We start from the raw sequence: 27,724 nt of genomic DNA, 5'->3' as shown, positions 1-27,724 counted from the left end.
CACGGGACATAGTTTATGAGGTTTTACGCAACCAGGTGAACGACACTAGACAGAAACACGGACTTTTATTTTGAAAATATCAGACAGGAAGCTCTACGCACACGACCCGGAACCGTTCTAGAAATCTGACTTAGGAGCAGCACCTGTGTAAACCTCCTTGGCAGTAAGTCATGCTGAAGAGTCGTTCACACACATAAAGGCGATTTGGAGAAATATTTCCCGCATATCTTTCATGTTAACCTGTCCGCTCGTCCGTTGTTGTCTCCACGTTTGTAACCAGGAAGTATATTAGCGTTAGCATTAGCACGACTCTCCTGGACAATGTCAACAGCGGCGTCGCCGGGAGGAGATGCCCCAGTTGGCCCAGTTTCTAAATCCAGTCAGATGTTTAAGAGCTGCTGGAGCTGTCGGCTTCTCTCGGGCGGCGGCTTAATCTTGTCTGCGGCATATGTGTACAGTGCAGCCCGAAAGACGATGCGGCTCGGTGGACCGACCTCCATGGGGACAGTGGCTCAGATTACCTTCGCTGCAAGTGAGTCACAGTCGCTGATAACCTGTTTGTTTCTAAGGTCGATGTGATCTGTCATGTTAGACATCAACAGCCATACAAACATCTGTCTGTCTTCCAGGTCTGGCTGCCTGGGGGATCGTTATCGTTGCTGACCCGGTGGGAAAATCACAGAGAAAGACGTGAAGACTGTTAAAAAATGAATAAATAACATGTAAAATATCCCAAACACTGGCTGCCAAGTGTTGTACACCAATTCACGAGACAATACGACGCCAGACAGATTGATTCAGTTGTATCAATCACAAGAAGCTGCACTTGAGGACCGTTTATCTCCATGCCAGCTTAATGTCAGAGGACTTAAACATAATTTGACTGCAAATGCATGTCGCCTAAATAAGGGTCGAGGCCTGGTCCTAATTGACAGTGTCCAATGTGTTTGCATTATGTATTGCAATAACGTTACTGTGCAAAGAAAGACAAACATGAGACTTGAGCTATGTTGTCCTTGTGCAGATGGATAAAGCCGCCTACCATATTGGAAGATATTGTCAGTGACAAGTAAAAATAAAAAATGGGAAAACATTACACGTCTATCTACCATCATTTAAATACTATGCCTATTTTTCAACAAGTTTTATAATCCAGAAATGACATGTAAACATTTTAATTAATTTGTCACTTGGGATAACTGTTTGTTTTATAATTGTTTTCTTATCATTTTCTTGCTTTGATTTGGTGATTATTGTATGACAAAAATCTCATAGGATGAAATAAACCTTACACTGCCTTTACATATCTATGCAAACACATAATATTTATCCCACCTTACCCATTAATGGTTTTGTTATTGGTGTGGTTGCTTGAGGAAGAACACTTTTAGCACCTAAATTTAATTCGAAACATTTTCTTGTGGAAACAATTATTCCATCCATGTGTATGGGCAAAATTTCACTTGATCTTACAGGATAATAGCACAAACCTAAAATAAATTCAGGTACTCAAGTCCTTGGTTGACAGTGACAGTACTAATAAGAGTTTTGATCCTCTGTATTTTAGATATTGAATGATGAAGATTCAACAGCGTTTTGGAGATAACCTCTTCAGTTATTTGGTCAATGTAGCATTGGTTGATTGCACTAGTCTGGACAGTAGAAAGCAAGTATGTTAAAGATCCATCCAACACCTTAGCTGACATCTTTAGATCCAGGAAAGGCACACTTGATGCAGCTACAGGAAGATCAGCCACATCAATAGTGTTTTTATTAACAAATATATACCATCCAAAGGGCCTGCACATCTTTCAGAAACATCACAAATACAGCAAGCAAACACACTGAAGACACCACACACTGTGGGTCAGTTAGTCTGAGTTACCTTTTTATTAGTGTTATACTGATCTGAGCACAGCTGCTCCAAAGGAAGAGTTTGATAAGCATGATGCAAAAAACACCCTAAAGTCCTTTTCAGTCGCATAAAATGACCATGACATTCTGATTGATTCTTTTTTTTTTTTTAAGATAAAGAAAAATATGAAAATAGAGTTGACAGTACATTTAGGCACACTATTGACACATACTGTACACCGATATGCACAATTTTCATTATCATAGATTCATATATACTGGGGATTTTAAAAAACAGACAAGCCTTCCTGTGTGGAGAGGCGTGCGGACAGTTAAAGGTGACATCACCTCCTCCAGTATGGGGACAAAATATTCACCTCCCTTTTCGAGCAAGAGAGGTTCAAGTTCATGTCCTCAAACTCAGCCAATCAGAGTCCACCAGGGCTGCTCAGTGCAAGCAAATCACAGCAGACGAGGGAGTTCCATCCGATGACTGCAGCAGAATGGGGCTCCGTTCAGCCAATGGGAGAGCCTCTCCCACAGTCGCTACGGTAAGTGCTCATTAGCAGTGATTCCATTGGTCACAGGACGCGGCTCTCCTGTGATTCCATTGGACAGGAGGAGAGGGGGCAGTCCCTCCCGCTGTTGGTTCATAACATCAAAGATCACATCTGTTCACAGTCAACAGAACAGGCTCGAATGCATAAAACGCCACTTGTGAATTAAAAGAAGCCGGAGCGTAGTTGTTCGAGGCCGAGGGTGAACTAGCCGAGTGAGCTAGTCACCAGGTTGCCACACAGAAAACCCCTGCCACTGCCGAATCGGTACCCGAACCACAGATTCTCCAAGAGTCGGTGGGGGAAGAGTGAAAAACAAAAACAAAACAAAAAGATAAACAAACCTCAGACTTATAAAACAAGTCTGTAAAATAAACGTAGTACTTTTACAACAACGGAATGTAAGTTGTTGGGATAAGAAGACATTTCTGGGGAGAGTTCTTTCACGTTTTCAACTATTTCTCAAAACAATATGGTTTGCTTTTTTCAGTATACAATTATTCAAATACACATGCATTAAAGAAAAATATTGCACAAAATTAAAGACATTTTCTCTTAATAAAAGTGATTAACTAGGGATATATCTCCATATCTCTATCTTTTTTTTTCCTTGTAACGTTCAGTCGTGTGTGAAGGAGAGCTACCTCTAGCGTGCGTCTCTTGGTCAGTATATACTGTATATAGTTTTAAGGCTGGTTCACTAGCTCACACTGGCACAGTTTCTGACTGGAGAGGGTTGCATCTTCGTGCTAAACACACACACGCACACACTCACACAGACGCACACACCCATTCGCGCAAAATTCTAAACGAGCAAAATACAGACTAGACCAGAGAGTACATTCTTTGAAGCGTACTTGATAGTATGCTTTAACAGCCAGAGTTGAGCCTCCCACCTGGACCAACTGTAACACAACTTAGCCCATGCCCATAGCCTCACCTTTTAGGGGATTTAAGGTGAACATTCCATTCTGGTTTCCATTTTTCACATGATAAAACAATATGAAGCACAGTAATGTTCACGGTATCCCGACATCATACGAGTGCACGAATGGAACAGCATGAGCTTTGGTCATCAGGGGGTGTGACAGTAGCATTAAAGGGGGGGCGTGGCCTATTCTTTGAGGATTATGGGCGGTATAGATGAAGTAAAAAAAAGTCTCAGGATGTCTTGAGATAAGCCTTGAGGCTGGAGGAAAAAAATGCGGACAATAAATCATCTATTTTGACCCATATTTGTTCAGTCACATTTTAAAAACAGCGCCTCTTAACCCAGTGCTATTGACATATTTGGTTGCAATGAAAACGTATACAATGTCATGTATACAAGAGGGTAGTTTCGGCCAATTGTTACAGATATAGTGTCTATAACATGAGGGTAAATTTGATTACAGCTGAATGACCAGTTCACTGAGATGCTAGACTGTGCTAACCCAGCCTACACTAGCCAACAGACAGAAGCGGGAAGGTAAGGCAAGGTGTGGGTCTATGCTATCTACTCCTGCAGGTTAAAAACAATACAGTATTTGTGGTCTGCTTTCTGGACCAGGAGAAAGCAGCACTGTCTGGCCCAGCTAAAGCTAAATACTCTGATAAAAAGTCAAAAAAGGAGGGGAGAAAAAAAAATATCGACTAAAACAAAAGACTGCCATGTTCAGTCTCAGTGGTGCAAATTAGAGGATTTGTGTGTGTGTGCATGTGTGTGTGTCAGAGTGAGAGGAGGGTAGAGTGTGTGAGTGTAGACTTGTTCACCATTCAATTCTGTCTGGACAGAAAGAGTCAGCTGGAAAGTTGGAGTGGCACACTAAAGAGAAGGTGAGGGAAGTGGAAGAGCAGAAATCACACACCTCTAAACTTTCACATCAAGCCCCTGACTCTCACTCTTCACTCGCAAGTCTGTGTGTGTCTGTCTGTCTGTGTGTGTATGTGTGTGTGTATGTCTAGTCAGCCCGTCTCCCGTCCTCTCCTGTCACCTCTTGAGCGAGCAGGATTTGAGTTTCTGGTTGTATCTGTGTGTGCGCGGCGAGCGGGAGTGCAGCTTGACGAAGAGCTCGGGGAACTTGTACTGGGGGAACATGGTCTCCAGGAAGCCCTCCAGGAAAACGTAGACTAGCCGGCGGTTCATGGGCTGGTGCTGGAACATGTCGAAGACGCGCAGGATGCCCTTCCGCGTGGTGTCCGCCCCGATGATGTGCTTCAGCTCATCTGAGGGAGAGAAAGGTAATAAGTGAGTCATAACTAGTGGTGGGCGGTATAACAGTAGAAATCATTGCTACAGTCATTATCATTCTACAGTCTTAATGTCAGGCAGTTTGTCAGTCACAAAAATGCTAAAAATATGCTTTACTAGTAGCACCCATGTTGTGAGCGCACCTAATCACTGACCAAACGAATGGCAACAGACAAAGATGATGACTGTCTAAAATCGGAAAAAAGGGGGCATCTCCTGAACATGGTTAGGTTATAAAAACAGATAACTATAGAAAACTATCATCTGTAAACTTTGTTGTGTGACTGTCATTTCCAGGGATTGTAACAACTAACCAGCAACCTTCTTTTACCACCTGATGATGAAACATGCGAGTGCGAGTACTGTAAAAAAATAAATAAATTCAGTTTTATCAAAAAGATTACTTGAGTGTTCCAAATAAGAAAAGTCAAAATACTTCAGCGATGCAGTGGAGTTTTAAGGTGTATGTGGGTGTGTGTGTGTGTGTGTGTAGGTTCTCAATTTCACACCCACCAAATGCCGGTAAAATTTGTCTTTGGTTGATAAATCAGTAAGGGTCACCCACCACATTGGCCGGTAACTTTTTAAGACAACGTCATTTGACTGTCTCAGTTATATACAGTCTTTGGTCTTTGCCTGTTCTCTAACTTTGCCCCTGCTGACCACCAAGCTTTAAATTAAAACTCAATCTGTTCTTGTCTGTATTGAATGTTTCTCACAGTTGCTGATTTTATACACAAAATAGCACTGAAAAACACTAGGGTGAGATTTAATTTCAACATTATTCTTGGCAGGTACATTTTTTTTTTATGTTCACCAGCCCTTGGCAGGTGAGCCAAAAGTATGTGTGTGTGTGTGTGTATGTTCACCTGGCATGATCCCTAGCAGGTTGGTCTTGGCGGCTACTCGTGTCCTCATGCGGATGCTCTTGTCCCGCCGTGGCGGCGTCTCAGCCAGAATTCCATTGGGCCAGTACGAATCCCTACATGTGGGCGGAGCCACAGATGGTTACTCACAACTCCTCTGACCAATCACTGATACATTTGCAAGAAAGGGGGAGGAGTTACCTGAACTTCTTGACATAGTCTGCCACCTGCTCTGGTGAGGTCATGTAGTCCACATGATCCACAATTTTCCTGTGGAGACCAAGGAAAAATGTGTCAGCGTGTCTTGCGTGTGTAAGCTAATTACTCGTAGCTCTGTATGGCTGTAATGTTTGTAATTGTTTGGCTGTAATGTGTTATTGAGATTTTAAGGGCTTCCGTCGCCCAGTAGTTTTGCTGTGTGTTTACAAATGTGTTGCGGTTTCTGTCACCCTCTAGTGGTCAGAAAACCGCTTAGTGGAGCTTTAAACATAAGTGAGGGATACAGTTGGGGATTTACAGTGTATTAAGTCCTTCTATGGATGAGTGAACAGTTGATAGGTATTCAGGACAAACAGTGCATATAGGCTAATATAATAATATAGGCTAAAATAAATAGATAGATCAAATATTTAGACCTTTGTGTGTCTCACTGACCTGTTGATGGTGTCTCCATACGTGGCCCTGATGAGCTGCTGCAGCAGGTTCTTAATGTTCCTGCGCAGCCACTGGTTCTTCTCCTTCAGGTCAAACACCTCGTCCATCAGCAGCAGCATCACCCGCAGCGGGATGTTATCGTCCACCTGGACAGACAGACAGACACACATACACACAAACACCATTGATGACGTCCATTTTACAAAAAAGCCACAAAGAAAATAAATGATGTGCAAGTGTTTATCTATTCTACGAGACACTATGGAAACTAGACTACAATGCCTTTTTTTTTTTTTTTTTATAGACCCTCACATTATCATCAAGCTGGGCGGAGACTCGACAGTGTTCTGGGTCGATGTCGGACTTGGGGAGGAGTGGAGGCACCTGGGAAAGCAGAGGGAAGACACTGGATTGTCAGAGGCTGGATGAATTAACATAGCAGAGCAGTTAGGAGAATGGAGGACTGGTTGGAGACATGTTGGCTGCTTTTCATAGATACAGCTTTAGTCTTTGTTGCACTAGGAGCCTGGAAGGGTTAAATCAGTTGTGAACAAGGGAAAACACCTATGCCATATTGGAAGTCCATACATTATAATCACACCCAAGTGAATAGGTTCAAAACTAACAGGCCAGGATAGGATCAAACAAAAGACACTCCTGCTCTGCAATGAAACTAGAACAAAAGACAGATGCAAACTGAGGACTAACTGATGCAAAAATAGACATTTACTGTCTTTAGGTATCCAATATGTGCTGGATCTGATGGTGGTACCTTGAATATGGACTGTTTGATGTCCTGGCCCAGCCTCTCTGACATGCGGCCCATGTTGTCAGAGACCTTGGTCATGCCTTCAGCCAAGCTGTCTGGCAGGGCCTTCACCGCGTTGGACACGTTCCTCATGGAGCTCCGCAGAGGGTTCACAAAGGTGTCCATCTGATAGGGGGAGAGGAACGGTAGGGGAAATGCATTTTATAAAACGGATAGTCGCAGTCGCCAGTTGGTCACATTCAAAGCTGTTGTAAAATACCTGATATACCCTCACCTGTGACCAAATAAATGTTGATTTACATATTAATGCACTGAAACTGAAAATCCCCACTCATACATGCTAGAACTACATTGCTTGGCAGAAGAAAAACATTTAATAACAAAAATTCTTCTTCTTCAATTATTAACATTTGCATTCTTTTTTTTTTATTACCATTGTGTGTTATCGCCATCACGTGTCATACCCAACTACAACTCTTCGCTGTTGTAAAATTCTCACTGTAAAGCATGGCATCTCATGGCTTATTGCTTAAAAAACAAAAATGGTTCTATTTATGATCTATGGTTACCAGAGATCCAAATGCGCAAAAATAGATAAGAGAACACTTTCATTTCTGCATTATGTCTGTGATTTGACCTACTTGATATATATCAAAATCTTAACTACATGCACTAAATTCTGACTACAGTAATTTGGGTTTAATGACATTCAAACGTTGTGATTTTTGTTTTAAAACATTAACTTACCTTGCGTGCAAAGTCTCCCTTGCCCTTGCTGTAGGCCTTGTTCTCTAGGAAGTCATAGACATATGGGACCAAAGTGGGGCAGGCCTTCACCATCTCTGGGTTCAGCAGCAACTGTAACACACACACACACACACACACACACACACACACAGTTATGCGCATACACTGTACAAGATGATGCATGACAAAAAAGGCATTCAGAACTGAACCAATCAACACCAACACATTCACGGTTACCTGTAGATAAGCGTTGAGGTCTTTTTTCCTCTTCTCCAAGAAGTCTCGGTCCATATTGTTGAAGGTCTTTTTCCCTGGCAGCTTGAGGATGGACGTCAGGTTCTCAAACTAGCACAGAACACACAACCAGCGTTCAGATGGAGACAATCAAGTGCATTGGCTGTTGTTGTTGCATGGATAAACACAACTGTTGTCTCCAAGTTTCCTCTGGGAAGGGTGGAGACTAGCACTGATCCAGACACGATTAAAAAAAAACACAAATTCTGATCACCTGATATGCAAGTGTATGTCATGGAAGTATAATACAGGTTTAAATATTTCTGATCATTTGATCAACATTACACATACAGTACATCCATGCAGCCTTCTAAAGACAAACACACAAGATAATCACACTTCCCAACTAATACACCATGTCTCTTCCTAACACACACACACACACACACACACACACACACACACACACACACACACACACACACACACACACACACACACACACACACACACACACACACACACACACACACACACACACACACACACACACACACACACACACACACACACACACCTGTTCAGTGATCCTCATGTGGAAGTCGTGGAAGTCTGAGTAGCGGCGGTAGGTCTTCCAGCAGTCCTCGCTGCCGTCATGGTTGCGTCTGAACACGGTGATGGCGTACAGCGCGTAGGTCTTACCATGGTCGTTGCAAACCCCTGCAGCACCCCAGAAGCCGGGAAGACAAGCATCAGCTATCCCACCCGGCAATTCAACCGCAGGGAGTGAGGAGGTGGTGGTGGTTGGTGGGGTAGTGGTGATTGGGGGGGGAGAAGAGGAGGGCATGGGCCATGGAAAGCAGAAGAGAGAAAGGAAAAGAAAGAAAAGCAAGCGCAGGTGGAAAGTGTGGAGAAGAAGGAGAGCGAGCAAGAGAAAATACAGAACAAAGGGTGTGGGAACATGATAAAAAAAAAGGGAGGGAAATGTGACAGAATGACAGGAAAAGCAAGGGAGGGAGGAGGAAGGAAAAAGGAAGAACAGAAAAATGGTAAAGGTGATGGAATGAAAGAAATAAAAGAATACTGGAACAGTGTTTAGTGACAGATCAGAAGCATGCAGATGAATGAAGCTAGGAGGTGAAAAGGTTAGTGAAAAAAACAAAGAGGGGAGGGGGAGGGCTAGTAGGGGATACTAGATGTCCAGTATACAAGCAAATACACTCTTCAACACGAGCTGTTACAACACTTCAAAATCAGAAATCACAAACCCTATTATGAATTATGATAAGCTGTACTACAAAAATAAAGGGCCCAGCATAAATCTTCAAGGCTTGCATCTTTTTTTTGTTTTTGTTTTTAAAACAAAATTGCTGTCTAACATCTTCTTCCACATATAAAACACAATTCCTAACCCTGTGACCAAGCTTACCTTTGCAAAATGTAAAAAATAACTTGTTTTTTTGTTTTTTTTTTCAATTCTTGAAAAGTTGGCAATGATTTATTCACAGCCCTTCATTTAAGAGTCAGTGGCACTTATATATGGAACTGAGGAATCTAAAGACAGCTTTAAGGTCTGCTAAAATCTAAACACTGTACTAGGCTGTAAAGTAAAGCATTAGCTTAAAATGATGAGCTTTCCAGAGACAGCTAGACTTTGGGCAAGTGTTGACTTTTAAATGACAGCTTAAGATATGGCAGATGTTTGTGGCTCAATAATCAGTTGTCTGGGAAACATGCCAAATATCAAGCGAGATGTAGCACAGTGATTAATTGAATTAAAATGGACTGCTTTAAGCATTTAAGTATTATGGTAATCATGCTCATAAAGGGAGTGCACCAAAATGTGTGTGTGTGTGTGTGTGTGTGTGTACCTGTGTCAGAGATGAAGGCATGTAGCTGCATAGATTCATCATGGCAGGAGTTGGACAAGTCATCCAAAGACTAAAATCACAAGAAACACACATTTCACTAACAGCTCGTAACAGTACATAATCAACACCAGTATACAACAAAAGTGTTGCAACCACTTAACCACAAGTAACATATTATAACAGAATATGTAAAACATGACATAATATAGCGCTGCCTCACTGCTGGATGGTGAGCAACAAAAACAACGGCAGTCTCTTTGCCAGACATGTGGCATTTCTTCACTTACTAGGTTTATGCTTCCTGTGGGAGAGCCGTTGAAGGATTCTATGGAGTGAAGGGCAGACGAACAAAGTTAACAAGACAAATTTAACGGCCCCAAGCAACTCAGTTAAATAGCTAAGGTCGACCAGCCAAGCACTGCACACAGCTAAGACAAGGTTGAGCTAATAGTGGCACACATTTTCAGTTATGGCTACTGATACCCATGGATGAAAACCCTGCTCAGTTGATTGACACCATGCACATGAACGTATACACACACACACACACACACACACCTCCATCACCATCATCGGAGCCCCTGTAGCTGGGCTCTTTCAGCATGTCCAGCTCGGCTAGCATGCGGACGTAGAGAGGACTCTGCTTGAAGGAAGGGTAGTAGCGCTCATCACGTAGCATCATATCATACACCTGGGAGGGGGGGCACACACATACACAAATATAAACATACAAAAAAAAATCAAAATAGGAGCAAAACAGAGGAATGGGATCAAGGCAAGAAATCCAAACAACCTAAAATAAAGTTTTGTAAAGCAGGAAATCTCCAGTAAAAAGGGAAGGGTTAAAACGTCCTGAAGTCTTGAAAACAAAAAGGTGAAATAAATCCCTAAAAGTATTGGCACAAAAGCAGGATTCAAACAGACAAAAAACTAAGCTCTGCTGACAAGATTTTACACCTTTCTCTGGATTTCATCAAATATTTCTGGCGTAGGGTCATCTTTCTGCAGCTTCTCCCCCAGTTTCACTACCGACGCCTCGTCCACCTGCACCCTGGGAGACGCCTGTTGGGGAAGAGGGGAGAGGTGGTGGGAGATCAGAGAGGAGAATGAGAAAAGAGAGGATAGTAGATCATTTCACACAAGATTAGTCCACACAGGCTAAAAAAAGCAGACCTTTAAAGCAAGTAATTGCTCCACTAAACCAGAAAAAAGGATTTTGTGTGTGTACGTAATTTACCATGTGATTATAGGGGATGGGCATAATCAGTTGATCTTTTCAGCCACTGAAACAGATGCTTGGCTCCAGTTTTAATCTCATTGATGTCTGAATTGCCTTTTTCTGGATTACTGTGAAATAATTAACTTAAGCAATGCATGTGAGCGTCGTAACACTCCTCCTACCTTGTCAGAGAGGTACTGTTCGTAAACACCCAGTGCGGCGGCCTTCAGCAGCCCCTTGGTGGCGCTGGGCTGCTTCTTGCCGTCCCTCTGCCAGCCCTGCATCACCTCCAGCTGCTGCTGTGCCGTCACTCTGTAGCCCTCCACAGTCAGCCAGAAGAACAGCTCGGCCTGGGCCCCCGCTGCCTGCATGAAGTCTGGATTGACAGACACACACCAGTTGGTCCCAAATAAAACAAACAAAAAAACAACATTCTATCTCTCCCCTTCACTCCTATTGTACCTCTCCTTCTAGCTCTCATTCTTAGTTCATTCATCTGTGGTTACAGGAACACTGTAAGCGCACTAAAGTCCTGAACTGGATCAGCTAAATGCCTAAAAGGCAAACGTAATTCAATACTGGCTCTGTAAATCTGTTTACTCCCATGTTTCACCTCTTCACACATCTGATGGTGTTGTAGAATGACTTGTATGTCCTTCTGTATAAGAGTATCAACTAAATGTCTAAAATGTAAATTTTATGTAAATGCTGACAGCCACAATGTTTAAGTTGTTGGCTGGTGCTAATTTTTCCACACCAGATCTGAGGCAACTTGGCTTGGCTCCTAGTTTGCACCCTGGGTATTTACATACACACACACACACACGCACACGCACACACGCACACACCATTGTAATCAGATCTGTGAAGTGCAGTGACCTTTCATAATCTCTGACGAGGTCATGTGGGAGTGAGAGACATTTTGAAAAGTAATACACCCAATGAGAGAAGTTGGGGGATATACGCTCTAGAGAAATGAAATAAGTTATGGATTACAAAGATTACCAATATAAATGTTAAGGATCAAAGTCTCTGGAGGACTACAGTCATGTTTGGTATCAGTGGTGGGTGTGATGTTGCATTCCTAGAATTACCCATGAAGAACTGCAGGGCTATGTTGTGGACTAGGATGTGATCCAGTGGGATGATACACAGCTTGCCAAAGCTGGCTGCTAGCTTCAAGGCATCCACCTCCTACACAACACAACACAACACAACGACAGGATAAGCAAAGTCTAGAACACTTAGCAGAAACAATAAAATAGCATTCTCAGTCCAGTCGAGTCCAGTTCAGAGTTTGAGATTATAATAAAGATGGGATTTACCTAAGCAATCTGACAATCAGATACAGTTGATATTTAGGCAGGAACAGTTTGACCCTCACAGTAACAAAACTAACACAGCTAAAATCAAGGGAGCAGCTAGTTTCATTAATGTATACTTTTAACAAAGGGTTAAGGGCTGGTAAAAGATGGTGCCTCCAGAGTAAGTAAGTTAGCGTTCTTACCTTGCCAGACTGTAGTCTCTGGATCCTGGTCTCACACACCTTCTTCACAAACAGAAGACTGTTAATCTGGTTCTTGATCACATTGATGTCTGGGGTACAAAGAAAGAAAGAGAGGGAGAGACATCAGGGGAGGAGAGAAAGGAGTGCATTTTAGATTTAGAGCAACAGAGAAGCATTTACCCATACACTTCAGATTTCCTTTGTACCCTCCTATTCATGTGTCTGTCTGATTAGTTGCATGTGTGTGTGAGAGAAAAAGGGGGGGGCCTACCATCTCCAGCGGTGTCAAGGGAGCGGAGGTACTGCAGCTCCTCCAGCACCTTGTCCTTGACAGCCTCCAGCTCAGCAGGCTTGTCTGTCAGCTTCAGGATGTTCATGAAGGCTTCGTAATTACAGCTTGAGTCACGTATCTACACACACACAAACAAACACACACTCAATTGCCAATTGCCATTTCTCTCCCATTTTAATTGCTTTTTTGATTGTTTCCATAGTTGGATTGGGCCGTATAGTATTCATATTATTTAAACAAAAGGTCAATCCAGACAACGGCTGATAGGAAGGGTATAAGTGCCACATCTCACCATCCAGATGACAAACTGGTTGATGTAGTCTGGGTCGCTCAGCTGGTTGATCAGAGGAAGCAGCACGCCTCGCGCCAACACTTCCTACACACACAACACAAACATTACAGTGAATATTATGAGCTGGGTGTCGCAGAACTTTCTCCAGCTCAATGATAAAAAACAAAACAAAACAGAGGTTGTTTTATTCGGTCCTTCGAGCTCCAGAATAATCTTGGCAGCGTGTCCACCAATGTCAAGCAGGCTGCCTGAAATTTGGGTGTGATTTTTGATTCTGACCGGTTGCCTGTTAGTTTTAGATTTGATTTTAACATTTTACTGATAATGTTTAAAGCTTTACAGGGCCTGACTCCTAGTTACATTTCTGACACGATAGTCCCTTATGAGCCAGAACGCAGCCTGCAATCCTCGGGTCTGCTTGAGTGTTGATTTTATCTTGTTTCTGTAAAGTACTTTGTAACTTTGTTTTAAAAGGTGCTATAAAACGTTTTATCATTATTATTATTCTATATGTAGTCATAACTATTTACAATGCAAAAATGTGCAGCTCCACTGTAGTACTGCATACAGCGTAGTCTATCCAAGAGCCTAGTATTGAAACAATGCTCTTAGATTGTTGGCTGGCTGGCTGCCAAAGTGGGAGCATCTGGCAGGTGGCTAGCTTAATTTCCCACGCAGGTTGTATGACATATTGTGTGACTGTGATTTTGTGTGCATATGTTTGAATCTGTGTGTTAGTGCACATCGTATTAGCCACTCAACCCAATGAAGTCACCTATGTTATGATCAAATAACATATTGTGTAACAGAGTGTTTATGTATCTTATGTACCACTCACCCTTAGGAAGTATCTCATGTTCTTGTTGTGGAAATCTCCAGGAGGTAGTAACAGATACAAAAGCAACTCGCACAAGTCCCGAAGGAAACCTGACAGACACAGACACAAAAACTAAGCTTATGTTTAGTTTTCACCACCTATAGCAACAAACACTTTTGTAAAAACAGTTCTGTTTGACAGTGTGAAAGGTAAGGCCACAGAGAATTGGAAAATGTATTTACCCTCTTCATCTTTGTGCGAGGTGCACACCACATCTCGACAAATCTTCCTCTCCATCTCCACCTCCGCCTCAAAGAACGAGTCCACCAGCTCCTCCGTGATGTCCCCTGTTCATCAATTATCACTCTTCTTCACTCTCATCACCACTTTTTTCAAAATTATTATCATCTGAATTTATCATAAACCTAATGTTACAATTGTCATCATCTTTCTGCACAATGATCATAATCAAACCTCATTCCTTCAAATGATCACTAACCTCTGATATAGTTCAGGACTACACAATCATCGTTAACAGCAAATTGAAACCATTCAAGACATGCAAGTGTATGTGTAGTGCAAGAATGAGAGAGAGAGCATATCCCTTTGTGCGTGCGTGTGTGTGTGTGTGTGTGTGTGTGTGTGTGTGTGTGTGTGTGTGTGTGTGTGTGTGTGTGTGTGTGTGTGTGTGTGTGTGTGTGTGTGTGTGTGTGTGTGTGTGCGCGCGCGTACTCTGCTTGTCCTCTCTGTCGCTGAGGCGATCCTGGGCTTTCCGAAAGACACGTAGGTGGGTGGCAAAGTCGTCCACCAGGCGAGTGGTGAAGTAAGGCTGCCAGTCCACCTCTTTGGACCTTGAGATATACATACACACATATACACACACACACACAAAGAGAGGGAAGAAATGAAAATTGACAATTATAACATGCCCACTCAGTGATATATCAAGACTAAAAATTTCACGTTATCACTAACATACAATTAGGTAATGATATGTTACTATGACAACCCTAGTGTGTGTGTGTGTGTGCGTGTGTGTGTCTAGTACCGTGTGGAGAACTGGACGAGGGCGTTCTGCAGTGTCTGTCTGATCTCCAATAAGAAGGACTCATCCTCGCTCAGAGTATAGTACCAGTACTGGATGTAGTCCCTCAGAGCAAACTGGATCACCTAGAAAAACAGAGAGAGCAGCGAAAGAGAGAGAGAGAGAGAGAGAGAGAGAGACAGAGGACAGAGGAGTGATGATAGATAGATAGAATGAGAGAGAAGAGGGAAAGAGAAAGAAAGAAAGGTTAACAGAGAGACATGTAAACAGAGGGTGATAGAGAGTAAAGAGGGAGAAGGAGAGAGGGAAAGGGGGGAAAGGAGGGGGGCAGTGTGAGACTGAAAGACGGCTAAATAGTGGGACTCTTTGAATGAAAATTTAATTTGTTGGGTGATACTGTCTGGTACAAACAAACAAGAAATAGACTGCTGAGCTATTAGATCTGAGGGAACCTGGGTAAATCAATCATTTAAGCTTTAGCTGTAGTATGTTACACACAATTGGGATGCAGCTGAGTCACATGATTAAATCAAGCCAACAGATTATTTAATGTAATTTTCTCCATTTGCAGCTGCTACAGGAGCCATATTTCCATCATATCTAAGTAAGTGATTCTGTGGCCTGACAAGGTGGACCAAATTTTGTCTCATCAAACAACCAGTAATCACATAACTGAAAATCACACTGATCCAAGTCTCTTCCCACTCAAACCTCAGAAAGAGAGAGAAAACTTTGTTATAAAAAAGGGGTGTTTGAGTGTGAATGGGTGTCAGAGAGAGCACTAGTGTGAGTGAAAAAAAGAGAATGAGAGAAAGACTGAGAGAATGTGCCAGAAACAGCAAGATCAAGCACTTCTTTCAGAGAGCAGAACACAGGGGTTACATGGTGTCATGCGTAGCTGTGCAGAAGCTCATGGCACACATGCTGCTGAAAAGACTGTAGCTTGCATTCTCAGGAGTGGAGAGAGACACCGAGAGTACTCTGTGTCATCTGACCATCACAAACTGCTATGTCTGCACTTAACTCTGTCTGCCTTGCTGCCTTACTGACCACACCTTCAAAGCTTTTTTTCTATCACAAGTGCTATAACCACAGTGCAGGGTGGGAAAATAACAGCAACCACCAGGCAAAGGCCGGTAAGTCTGTCTTCCCTGTCGACAACTTTAACCGGCAACAAAACCCTCATTTGGGAGGTCTATCTAAATATTTGTTTGGCAGGATAGATTTGTGAATCCACCACCACGAGCTGCACCAGTCAGTGGGTGAAAATGTTACTTTCCAGCCTGCAATAATCTTTCCCTTTTGCATGATCCACATGACAGAGGCAGCCTTGATGCAACACTGCCAGCTTAACAGTACAGGAACTTTCAGTTCAACTTTCTGTCAGTTAATGACAGGATCTGTCAGTCAAGACTAATCCATTGACACATACACACACAAGCAACACACTTCCTGAGAGCACGATGCATGAAAAGTTAGGGGTCATGCAGTGTATGACAGTAAGTATGGCCTGGGGCCAGTAAACTGTTGACCTGGGCCAGTTGATTGGTCAGACAGTGGCCCAATTGGGCCAGTGCCCAATTGTCAAGAGTCTCTAGTCTTACTATTTGTCACCCTGTGATAATCGTGTTATCTTTGCCTCTCTCCTCTGCTATTGGCCCACTATCACCTGTGGAGTGCTTTTTCTGACCAATCAGATTGGACGCCACCTCAGAGTTACTCAGAGAGTTGTGTGGAGTGGACATGGTAGTGGGTTCTTCAAATTACAAATCGAAACCCTGGATGAGTCAATCCTGTACAGTCTGTACCATTTGTCGGCAATTCTAGAGTAAGGCGGATCAAGCTTGCTCATTTTATAAAGGCACAAATGATTACGGCAAACGGATACTAGTGCCCACAACAGCAGCTGTCGGCACCAATCCTGTAAGCTAGCAAAGCAGTTAGCTGACAACCGCTTGTCAGGTCCCATTAATGTACTGGCAAGACGAATAAATATTTTTTGTTTCGATTTTCCTGGTGGTTATATTTAAAAAAAAAAAAAAAAACTTCTATCAGTTAGTGATCAATCAATCTTATTTTTTTCTGTTATGTTGTATTTTATGAACATTTTTGAGTAATGAATTCCTTAAAGTATGTAGAAGTTGTTTTCATTTGTGCCTGTTGGGCCAATGAAAACATGCTAGGGGCAAGTAAAACTACTGAGCTGAATGGGCAGGTGGAAAAAGATCTAAACGTTGAACCCTGGTCATGTGTGTGACAATTTTATTAATCTCATGTTATCCAACTTGATGTTTCTCTGGTTCCACAATTTGATTGGGGAAACAGAGAAACATCAAGTTGGATAACAATTATGCTACTGATGTGGCTCTGACTCTGACACAGGTGCCAACTGCACAAGAGTTTGCCAATTCGTTGCACAAAACACTCACACACAAAAACACATACCTGTTGTAGTGGTTCATCTATGAAGCTGGAGCCAGTCAGTCTCCTGTCAATCTTTATGGGCTTCAGCTCCAGCTTCATTTCATCCAATGTCTGATGAAAGGACAGAAAGATTCAGAGAGAGGCAGTGTAATCAAATCATTGAAAACTTTTATTATCTGCATAGTAACTGGCTGGCTGAGGGCATGAAGGAAGGAACTTGATTAGCAACTAATGAATTTGTTTGTTTTGGTGAGTTTGTTTTAGTGTGTCAGTGCATGTGTCAGAATCTGCGTGTGCATTTGCCAAGAATGTGTGTGTGTGCGGGTTTACCTTCAGTATACCAGTTTGTGTGGGTGGCAGGTAGGAGTGCTCGCACTTTTCCAGGTGTTTCTCGGAGTTGATCTTCCCATAGAGCAGAGTGACCGCAAAGCCTCTGGAAAACAGAGGTGAGAACAAGAGAACAGCTAAAAACTGCTCTATCAGGCTACTGTGTAGAATATTGTGGTTACTGTAAGAGAGCAGGCTTATATAAAGAAATGATGTCTGGTTTAGAAGTCTTCCGCTCACCCTCCAATGAAGCAGAAGATATAAAAGGCCAGGTAGAATATGGCGAAGGGTCCAAAGGTGACGAGGAACAGCACGACTCCAAGACCCCCCCATCCCCAGATGGACAGACTGGCCTGGAATACACACACAAAACACACATGCTAAATCCTCTACGGACTACATTTTAAGCTGTAAAGCCTTGCTGACTTATATTGACAAAGGCATAATGTAGCTATTTGAATTGGTCAAAAGATAGGTTGCTCTGTGGTTAAGTACATTGGAGGGGATAAGTACAATGCATGGTTTGGGTTCATGCTATACTCTCACACTTCTCTGTTTGTCTTTTCTGTTCATCTCCTAAGTACTATCTGAAAGATGGCTTGATCATTACCCCATCACCAACATAACTTTTCCACATAAAACTGTTTTGGCTCGACTGCTCATTCTGCTTTGAAGAAAAAATTAAAATCAAAAGCAACTGTCTGACACTGACTAAATAAGATGATTAGGCTGCTATTGTACAATGACGTCTCCTCAGAGCAGAAAAATCACAGTTTTACACTTCAGATGTCAACACAGGAAAAAGAATATTAAAATAAGACACACGTTATGAGGTGTTGTATTGTTAGCGAGTATGAGTTACATGCTTTGGCAATATTGTTTGTTTGTGAACTGTCATGCCAATAAAGCACCTTGAATTGAATTGAAAATGAGACAAAGACTAAGAAAACTGTGTGTGTGTGTGTGTACGCACATGTGTCACATCCTCAGGTTTCCTGTTATTGTCAGTGCAGGAAACTAAGCTCTAGTTTCCAGCTTGCAACCCCTATTCTCTCCAACCCAGCCTACCACATAAGCTAACAAGCTAATGCTAGCTATCGAATTCTCTAGCTAATTCTCTGTTCAATCATGTGCTAAGCTAACGCAACAAGCACCATTATTTCATTTAGAAAATACAGAAAAGGCTAATATTACTTTTAGCCACTCAATATTTATAGAGTCATAGAAGGCCAGGCCAGGCCAGCCTGGCAGGCCAAAGCTAACTGTCAGTGCGTAAGCAGCACTGGCACAGATAGCAGGACTAATACCCTCTCGCGTCAGCTAAACACAAGTTGAGGGTTTTTAAACTGGAGTGACCTCCAAGCCGGCAGCTGATACTCACTCACATTACATTTTCAACGGATTCCATTTTTCAATCATGACATCAAATGCAGTGTGTTTGTAAAAAATACTAATTATGCTAATGTAATACTTTATTGATCCCCAAGGGAAAATGTTCTTTTCACTTGTCCCCCTTCACAGGAACATCCAAGTGCAGGGTCAGCACCAGAACAGCCCCTGGAGTTGCTAGGGATTCAGTGTTTTGCTCAAAAACACTTACGCATGGTTCGATGCTTGTGGACATGGGGGGCTTGAACCCCAGTTCTCCTGATGAAGGATGGTCTCCCCACTCACTACCCCACAATGCTGCCAAAAGTAACTGTGAGTTCAGCTTTGTAGTGTGTAAGAAGTGTAAGAAGTGCAAGTTTCCAGGCAAGTGCAGGTGTGTGTATATCTGTGTGTGTGTGTGTGTGTGTGTGTGTGTGTGTGTGTGTGTACGTGTGTGTGTGTACGTGTGTGTGTGTGTGTGTGTGTGTCTGTCACTGGGGGTTCTCTGTGAAGGATGAGCCTGCCACAATGCTCCACTAAGGGGTACTTCACCACTCCAGCAGGTGCAGGCTGGACAAATGAAACTAGGCCATGCAGAGCTTAGCAAAGTACCATAATATATGCAGCGTCATGAGGTAAGGTGAAAAAAACAGCTTCATCTACATAGCCCATCGTGACACATAGAGAAGTCCCACAGAGTGACACAGACAGACACACACACACATATAAGCTCACGCTCTGACTGTGGGGTCATCAGATAGTGGTAGTGACAGGCACGGTGTCTGGTGTCTGATCATCAGCGGCGATGATCTCGGCTGCCCTGGATTCATACTAGAGTTCCTTAGATAAGCAGCTCCACTGATAGACCCAGATAGGGATAGACAGAGCTTCCTCAGGATACTGACACATTGTTCTCTCTGCCACAGCCAGCTATGGACAATCGGATGACACACATTAGACTGGCTGCCAACTGTGTCGCACTCGGAAACATGGCCCAGTGAGCTTACTATGTATAGCATGACCGCAATACACAGGCAGGCTATTGTTGAGAAACGACGTTGGACAAATTATTGTCAAGGAATAGGGTCAATTTATCAGGAATTCACGTGGTAAGCTAGGTGAGACCAGTGGGTGACGCAACACACAAATTGCCAATACAAAACAAAAAAAAATCCAATGTAGCCTACACCACATATAGCTACTCATAAAAGGGGGGGAGCTATCTTAGTGGAAAATGTTTAATTATAAATGTGTTAATTGCATTGCCAAAACCAATCAAAAGTACAATGTACTGAGTTCTAAACTCAGTACAATAGGTTTGTCTGATATTGATTTTTGAAACTTTTCAGCAAAATCTAGAGGCACAACTGAGCTCCTTCCAAGGCACACACCACACAGCATGCCTCAGCAGCACACAAGTTGAATACCACTGACTACGCTGCATACTGTAAAAACTAAAAACCTGATGCTGATAGCTGTCAATCACAGTGACCCTGCATTTGTTGACCAATGACCCATAACCCCAGCCTGCCAAACAGGCTAAGCCCTGTCAGAGTCTAGGCCAGAGACAGACAGCAGAACCAGTTTTAAACCTATGGGATACTAACTTAGCAGTAACAATAGCATCTTTGAACATGACTTAGAACACATGAGGCATAGCAGACAGTGTAGGGGCTGTAGAATGTGTCCAAACTGGCTGGGCCTCTTTCCCAAACCGTCACTGGCTGGGACAATAGCTCTAATAGTAGGGTTAGGACTCTGGGAAGAGAATAGGGTTGGTCACAGCAGAAAACTATTCCTACAGTTGAGCTAGGAGTGGTTGAAATATAAATGAAGGCTATTCAGAGAACTCTTTGTACCCTACCACAAGATTTGACTATCTTGAATGAACTGTACAATGTCCTGAGCTCTCTGATGCGTAGACAACTCTCTTTCAGCCATAACACAGGAAAGTGATCAGGCACAATAATGTCTCCTTTTACAAGAAAAACAATTTGAACTTCAAGTTAATGAAGTTCATGCGGACCTTCATCAACATTTGCAACAGCTTGACCTGTAATAACACAACTAATCTGTTTACCTTTCACCTTCACTTGTCTGAGTCACAGTAAGCACAGAAACTGCAGTAGCTCTCCACTGTTGACAGAGTTCAAAGCCTTTCAGCAGCCCATTACAGTCATCATTGACACGTTCATTACTACCAGGTCTGGCTACATGCTAGCAGGTGACTGTGACACACACACATGATAACAGAAAGCGATAACAAGACCTGACTTTCCATATCATTGTGAAGTAGCTACCAGCCACTGAACCTCTACAGTGAACAGACTTGGACGACCACTTGCTTACCATGGTAAGCAAGATCCTAGAGCAGACCTTGCCAGTGACATCAATCAGTCCTGGCTCAATTATTATTAGTAATTATTATTAAAATTAGTATTTTCTTTAGACTGCTTGCAGTGCAAGTGGCCAGGATTTGTGCTTTTGAGAACAAATTGCATGACAGTGTTTCCTGTAAATATTTTTGTAAATGTGAGGGCTGGGGCTCTGATACTGAGGTTCAGTCCTAGGCCCATTCCAGGATCACTGGTATTGCAGTTTAAGAATGGCTCTTATTTGGATAGTTTTATCATGAAATATGGACAATTTTGCTGTATTTGCAATTGTTATTGTTATTTTTAGAGGGTTGCGCTGAGCAATGCAGCTAGATGATGAATTATCATTGCATTTAGATTTTTCTGGCTGTGAAGGCAATTTTCCAGATGTGCGGGCCACTGTAGCGAAATTAATGTAAAGGAAATACTGTCATATAGGCTCCACCCTGCTAAATTCATTAAATCCCTGAGAAAGTATTCAAATGCAATTGAAATGGGTCATGGAAGTCAGGTCTGACGTCAATGGTGCCAGTGAGTGGCCAGTGAGTCTGGAGCCTATCAGTAGGGCTGTGGCCTGGGTGATGAGGTGACGAGGCGGTGGAGGCTTGGCTCTCTAGGAGAGATGACAACTGACACTCTTGAGTCATTACAGCTTACACAGGGTTTTAAACACGGACCATCTGTTCCAGTGATCAACACCAAGTCCAATGGGAACACGCACACATAAACTTCTGTGCAATTCCTTACGCAACCCACATTAAATGGACACACAGGCATGAGTGTAACAATAGTCTGTGAGCAAAATACACATTCAGACACAAAAATACAGTGTGTTCCACAATATGTGGAACACACAAAGACATCCATCCAGCATCTGCACGTCCACATCACGTTATTAAATTCCACACAGCCAAAATCCAGACTGTCCAGAGTGTTTTGTAATCAGAGACTAGCACTTCAAAGAACAGCTCATCTCCTCTAGTTTTAACACACACGGACACACACACACACACAAACATTTCCCTTGATCAAAAAGACAGGCTCATCACTGTCTGCTAATGCATTCACTCTGATCTCCCTGTGCTCTCTGAAGCACACACCCACTGTCTCTCTCGCTCTCTCACACACACTCACAAACAATGATTGGGAGAAACTTGTATTGTGCATAATCTAAATTCTTAAATGCATGATGGGGGCATAAAAAACACCTGTCCTGCATTCTTGAAGTGCATACTAGTTGATGTCCTTGACGCCAGACACATTCAGAGACACACACACACACACACACACCCATACACACGTACACACAGGGGCTCTTATCGGTGGCTTGGAGACAGAATTCACTTCCCAGACTCAACACACAAAACGGCGCAACACACAAAACCAACACACACACACACACACCTACGCAGGTACACACATCCAGACACACACACAGGCCTGGGAAGATTTGGGCGTGGACATTTCTATTTCTGTGACCTACGCAAAGGTCCACAAACTGTAACCCTGGTCAGTGTGGCCAATGAGCGAGAGGTTAACTCAGCCCATTAAAGCTCTCCTCTGGGTGATCCATGGTTAACGCCTCAGAGAGAGAGAGTGAGCAGGGAGGGCAATGACTGACAATCCTGGCCTAATCCACTAGGACCACCACAATAGAAATAACTACCATCTTAGCTTTAGGGTTAAATCCCCAGTGTGAGAAAGAATATATCAATTAGAGCTGTGCAATTAAACAAAAAAATACAACCTGAAATTGCAACAGTGAGTAGGCTATTGTAAATTACAGACTGCACACGGATATGATTTTTTTTTCGCGGAAGGAAAGGCATTTCAGTCAGCCTACTAAACAAGGAATTATGGTGCTGAGCAGAATTCCTACCTGATAAACCATGTTGTATGTTGAAGAAAAGACTGAGCAAATCAAAGCATCAGCATGTCATTTTCTCTCCCTGCCATATATATTTTTTTTTTACATTTCTGAATAGCGAAAAAGAAATTATGCAGGAAAATCTGTGTCAAATGTATCCCAATTCATACTGCAATCACAGTATTCAGAAAAAAAGTACAGCCCCAATATCAATGGCCCTGATTGTGGCTAAAGCTTGAGAGAGACTGACAGTGGGGGAATCGGGCTTTACACATGGTGGTTAGGCATGGGACGATATGAAAATTTCATGTCACAATTATCCTGGCCAAAATAATTGCGATTCACGATATTATCAATAATCATCGATAATCATCAAAATATGCTTAAAACTCTTAAAATGGCACTAGAACATACCGGAATCACTTTACCTTACATTTTGTTAAGAAACAAATATTTTCATTACATCATAGGACACATATCTGTTTTTTGTGAACATCCTTTTTAGTGAAAAACAAACAAGGACAGATTCAGACTCTCAGACACCCAGCAGGTAATCACAATGAGAGAAAAAAATCCATTAATAAAAAGAATCTACCTATCAACTTGATATCCAAGCATTCACATGGTTCAATTAGTTATGTGTTGTAAATGCGCAATAAATGAATAACTTGTTTTGTTTTCAGATCACACAGACAGAGGTACAGCAAGGACAGCAGAATGCATGCATAAATAAAGGATAAATAAATAAAAAATAGCAACATTGTGTGAGTCTGTTCTTTAAATAAAATAAAGTCCAACTGGCATTGTGGCATAGAGTCAAACTGTACTAGTACTGTACTACTTTTAGTGAAAAAAAACACTGTGGCACTTTTCTGTCATCAAACAGTACTGCTAGCCTTGTGGCCTAGAGAGTGAGACGTGCCAAACATTGGTCCTTTTCAAGATAGATTGAAGTGCAAAAATGTCAGCACGAGCATGTCGTGAGGATATTCACGATTATCCCAATAATGGAAATTCACCTACAGCTGTGACAGACACCTAGGGTATTCCTTCTGATTCTTAGGCTGTTGTTAGATTTTTTTTCACTCTATAAAATATATCTACTAAGATAGTTAAATATGTGTAACAAAAAAGTTATGCAGTCACATGAGTAGCTGAATAACTACAGTCTAGTTAATCTGGAAAATATGAGGCTACAATATGTAAATTTATGCAATGACAAATAGCATCAAAATGTTGTTGAAATCTAGCCCTGGTCTGTTAGGTGTTGTCAGGATTTTGGCTGGAGTCCAACCAACCAGACTGCCTGACCTAGTCTGTCATCTGAAGGTGATCAGCTCATTTCCACTGTCAAATAGCTGACAGCCCATGGTGACTTACATACAAGGCAGTCAGTACAGCAGTACAGCAGACCCTGGACAAATCTAGCTGCTTGCTAATTCTAAACCTGTGCTGTGCAATCCCCCACTAACAAGCCTTTAGCTATGCTTTCTGAACCAAATTAACATAAAGTGGAGCAACAGGTATAGCACGAGAGCAAACACGCACGGCAGATGGGCAAGGCCAAAATGATCCACTTCATCTCCTACCATTTCTCACTTGAAAAAATGACTTGGAAATTTGGGTGAACTGTTCCTTTTATGTCGTCTGAGTTAAGCATCATGGCCTCGCTTCACCTATCCGGCACAGTCATGTCATGTGTGAAAGCATTCTACACAAATTCTACGGATAGTAGCTTATAGTGTGAACAGGGGTTACCACTAGCACTGCCGCAAAAGTTAACAGGTCAATCTTACGTGTGAAAGGGGTTTTTGACAGTAGTCCACACTGAACCTCACCTTTCACAGCCCTGATGTGTGGGTTAAAATGTAACATAGGGGGGTAAACAGGGGGGCACATGGGGTGTTACAGAGAGTTATGGGGTGTTAAAATGCGGCTAAAAACGTCAGAGAGTGAAAATGGAAGGGAGCCTTTCCCATCAACACCCTCAATATATCCTAATCCATCTCTTGAAAGGTGTAAGCTTCTCCTCTCCTATGACAGGGCAACCACTCCTAGTGACAGAAGCAGGGAGAGAGAGGTGTACTAGATGACAAGCAGGCTTGATGTGAGCAGCATGCCAGTCTTAATGTCCCTCAAGCTTTGATTAAGACACCTTAATGAGATTTAGTCTGGAGAGAAACACCCTTTTGAAATGCAGTGAGATAACTCTACGTTCCTACGGTAACAGTATACTCACTTCTACCTTTAACGAGCCAACTCGATCTACAATTCAACAAGCTATGTGGGGGAACTCCGCTTCCTCAGAGTAGTAAACCACAGTCATACCTACAGTCATGCCAGTGTTTGCAGCTGACCTTGTGTTGATACATTCCAATGAGCTACAGAATCACCAGACAGAGAAGCAAGATTTTAAATAAATTTCACTGTGCGGCCATATATTTGTCAAGCCAAATGACAAAATATTGCGAAATCATGGCAGTTTATGTAATCAAATCAGTAAATTATGTTCCTACATTCCTTGCTGGATGTAGTTGTACATCAAGTAAATCTGAGTAAAAAAAAAATGTGACTAAAACAAACACAATATCACTGGAAGCCTCAGCGAAATCCTGAGAGGTGAACCGCTGGAGGTGAGTAGAACTGACCGAAGCCAGTAGCTTATTAGTAGAAGGGCCACTTCTTAAGACCTGGCGTGATGATGACAATGATGAATGAATGAATGAATGAATGAGTGAAACTAACAGACATTAAAGCTGTGAAGGGCCACGTCTAACACAGCATCTTGGATCTAGCCTTGCCTCTTCAATCCGTAATACACTGAGGATTAATTAAAGATGACACTCCAAAGCTGGTGCAAAGCCTAAACATGTCGTGGGATGGTCCGATATAGCCCTATTATCACCTCAGACTAGAAAGGTTACATATGAAAGCAACCTTTTACACAGAGGTAGTGGCAAGAGATAGTTTTAGGCCTGGATGAGTATTACACAGAAGTCAGTACACTCTGTCATACATGTAGAATAGTACAGTGCAGGCTAAAGCTTCATTACCACAGCTAAACCTCTACTTAACCCTCTGGAGAGGTGCCGAGCACATCTTGGGTCACCTGCCACTCAGGTGAGGTAGAGTGCGTAGCCTATTTGTTTATCAACAGATGTCATGAACAGCAGTCTAGTATCTATTGAAAATAGGCTTAAGGGATGTATGAAGTAAGTAGAGAAGTGTGTATTGCGAAACCGTATTCCTCAACAATTGTAGCAAACGTACCATGTTATCACAAGTCACACTATGAAAGGCCTGTCAAACCGAGTGGTCACAGAGCAAAATGTCACATCAGAACCCAGTGGCAGACCATTTAGCCACCATAAAAGAAACAGCCGCAGGCATATAGCCACTGACCAACAACAATGGTCAATAGATACCATGGACTAAACACACCCTATTAATATTTCAAGACACACAGCCATTCTCAAGCCTATGTCATGAGAGATGTATGTAGCTGAAAAGGGTAGCGAGCTACTAGAGTCTGACTGGCAGTCAGTGCTAAAGACTATTGAATGCTCCTGAAAACATCACCACCGGACAGCTGTGCATTGCCGGGATTAGCTAGACGTCTCAGACTCACCCAGACTAATTGCAAACTACAAGAATGCCAAGAAAATGCCACAACATTTAACAATATATTGTCCTACCAACTGGCACCGCTTCTTCTGTTTGCCACCTAGCTAACGTAAAGAAAGCAGTGACACGAAGCAACAGCTCAGATAGTCAAATGATAAGCAAGCTCCGTAGTCCACACCTGTACAGTTTGCCAACCCACCCGTGAAAACTTGCTAACAAGAGGTAACGTTAGCCAACTTTCTCTCAACTGTTACGTTAGCTATGTGCCTAGCTAACCGGCCAAATGGCTGACGCCCATCTCACCTGAATTTGTTGCGATACAGAAATTCTTCTATGAGGAACGTTACTCATAATCTAAACGCATATTATCGACATTGCCTGTGTCGAGCTAATTCAAGCACGGCGTTGACAGTGCGGATATCCTAAGCTCATCGTATTAGCTGTGTAATCCTGGGCTGACTGCCACTTAGCAGATGCTTTTCTGAAAACAGAAAAGCTGTCTGCCGTGCTGAGCGGCGCCCGCCCTGCCAGGCTATGTGTTTACCTGTGGGGCTAAAGCTAAGGCGCTAGCTGCTGAAAGCTAGCCAGCCAGCTAACTGTCACTGGGAAAACAAACTAGTGTACACGCGTATGTTTCGCCCGCACGAACTTACCTCTGCAAACATCGTTTAAAAGGCTGTGTGTGCTTTGGCTAACCCCACCACATTGTAACATGCGAATATGAGGTTATTTTCTCGTTTAAAAACGGTTGTATTTCCAGTCTCCGTACTCTCTTCGGAGCGTCG

General features: G+C 42.6%; 1 protein-coding gene across 2 annotated transcripts; it reads right to left on the bottom strand.

The window, feature by feature from the left end:
- Positions 1-1,749: 1,749 nt before the first annotated feature.
- Positions 1,750-27,724, bottom strand: snx13 (sorting nexin 13). 2 transcript variants are annotated; one of them, XM_071512507.1, is made up of 26 exons: positions 27,593-27,724; positions 17,946-18,058; positions 17,709-17,811; positions 17,400-17,489; positions 14,958-15,079; positions 14,642-14,760; positions 14,152-14,256; positions 13,931-14,019; positions 13,093-13,176; positions 12,780-12,918; positions 12,509-12,597; positions 12,096-12,195; positions 11,184-11,377; positions 10,740-10,844; positions 10,341-10,473; positions 10,070-10,107; positions 9,783-9,852; positions 8,489-8,667; positions 7,915-8,022; positions 7,678-7,788; positions 6,934-7,095; positions 6,474-6,545; positions 6,162-6,307; positions 5,709-5,777; positions 5,511-5,623; positions 1,750-4,616 (listed from the first exon to the last, which is right to left on the bottom strand). In XM_071512507.1, exons 1-26 carry the CDS (start codon positions 27,602-27,604, stop codon positions 4,381-4,383), a joined length of 2,901 nt encoding a protein of 966 aa, XP_071368608.1. In that variant the 5' UTR covers positions 27,605-27,724; the 3' UTR covers positions 1,750-4,380. The 2 variants fall into 2 exon arrangements, with proteins under 2 accessions (XP_071368608.1, XP_071368609.1); XM_071512508.1 differs by having other exon boundaries at positions 8,489-8,631.

Source organism: Centroberyx affinis, unplaced genomic scaffold (assembly GCF_046629955.1).
Source record: "Centroberyx affinis isolate AG114_WGS23_722 - 3 ecotype Tasmania unplaced genomic scaffold, CSIRO-AGI_Caff_v1 ptg006324l_1, whole genome shotgun sequence".
NCBI lineage: Eukaryota > Metazoa > Chordata > Actinopteri > Beryciformes > Berycidae > Centroberyx > Centroberyx affinis.
This window is presented reverse-complemented; position numbering and strand designations above follow the sequence as displayed.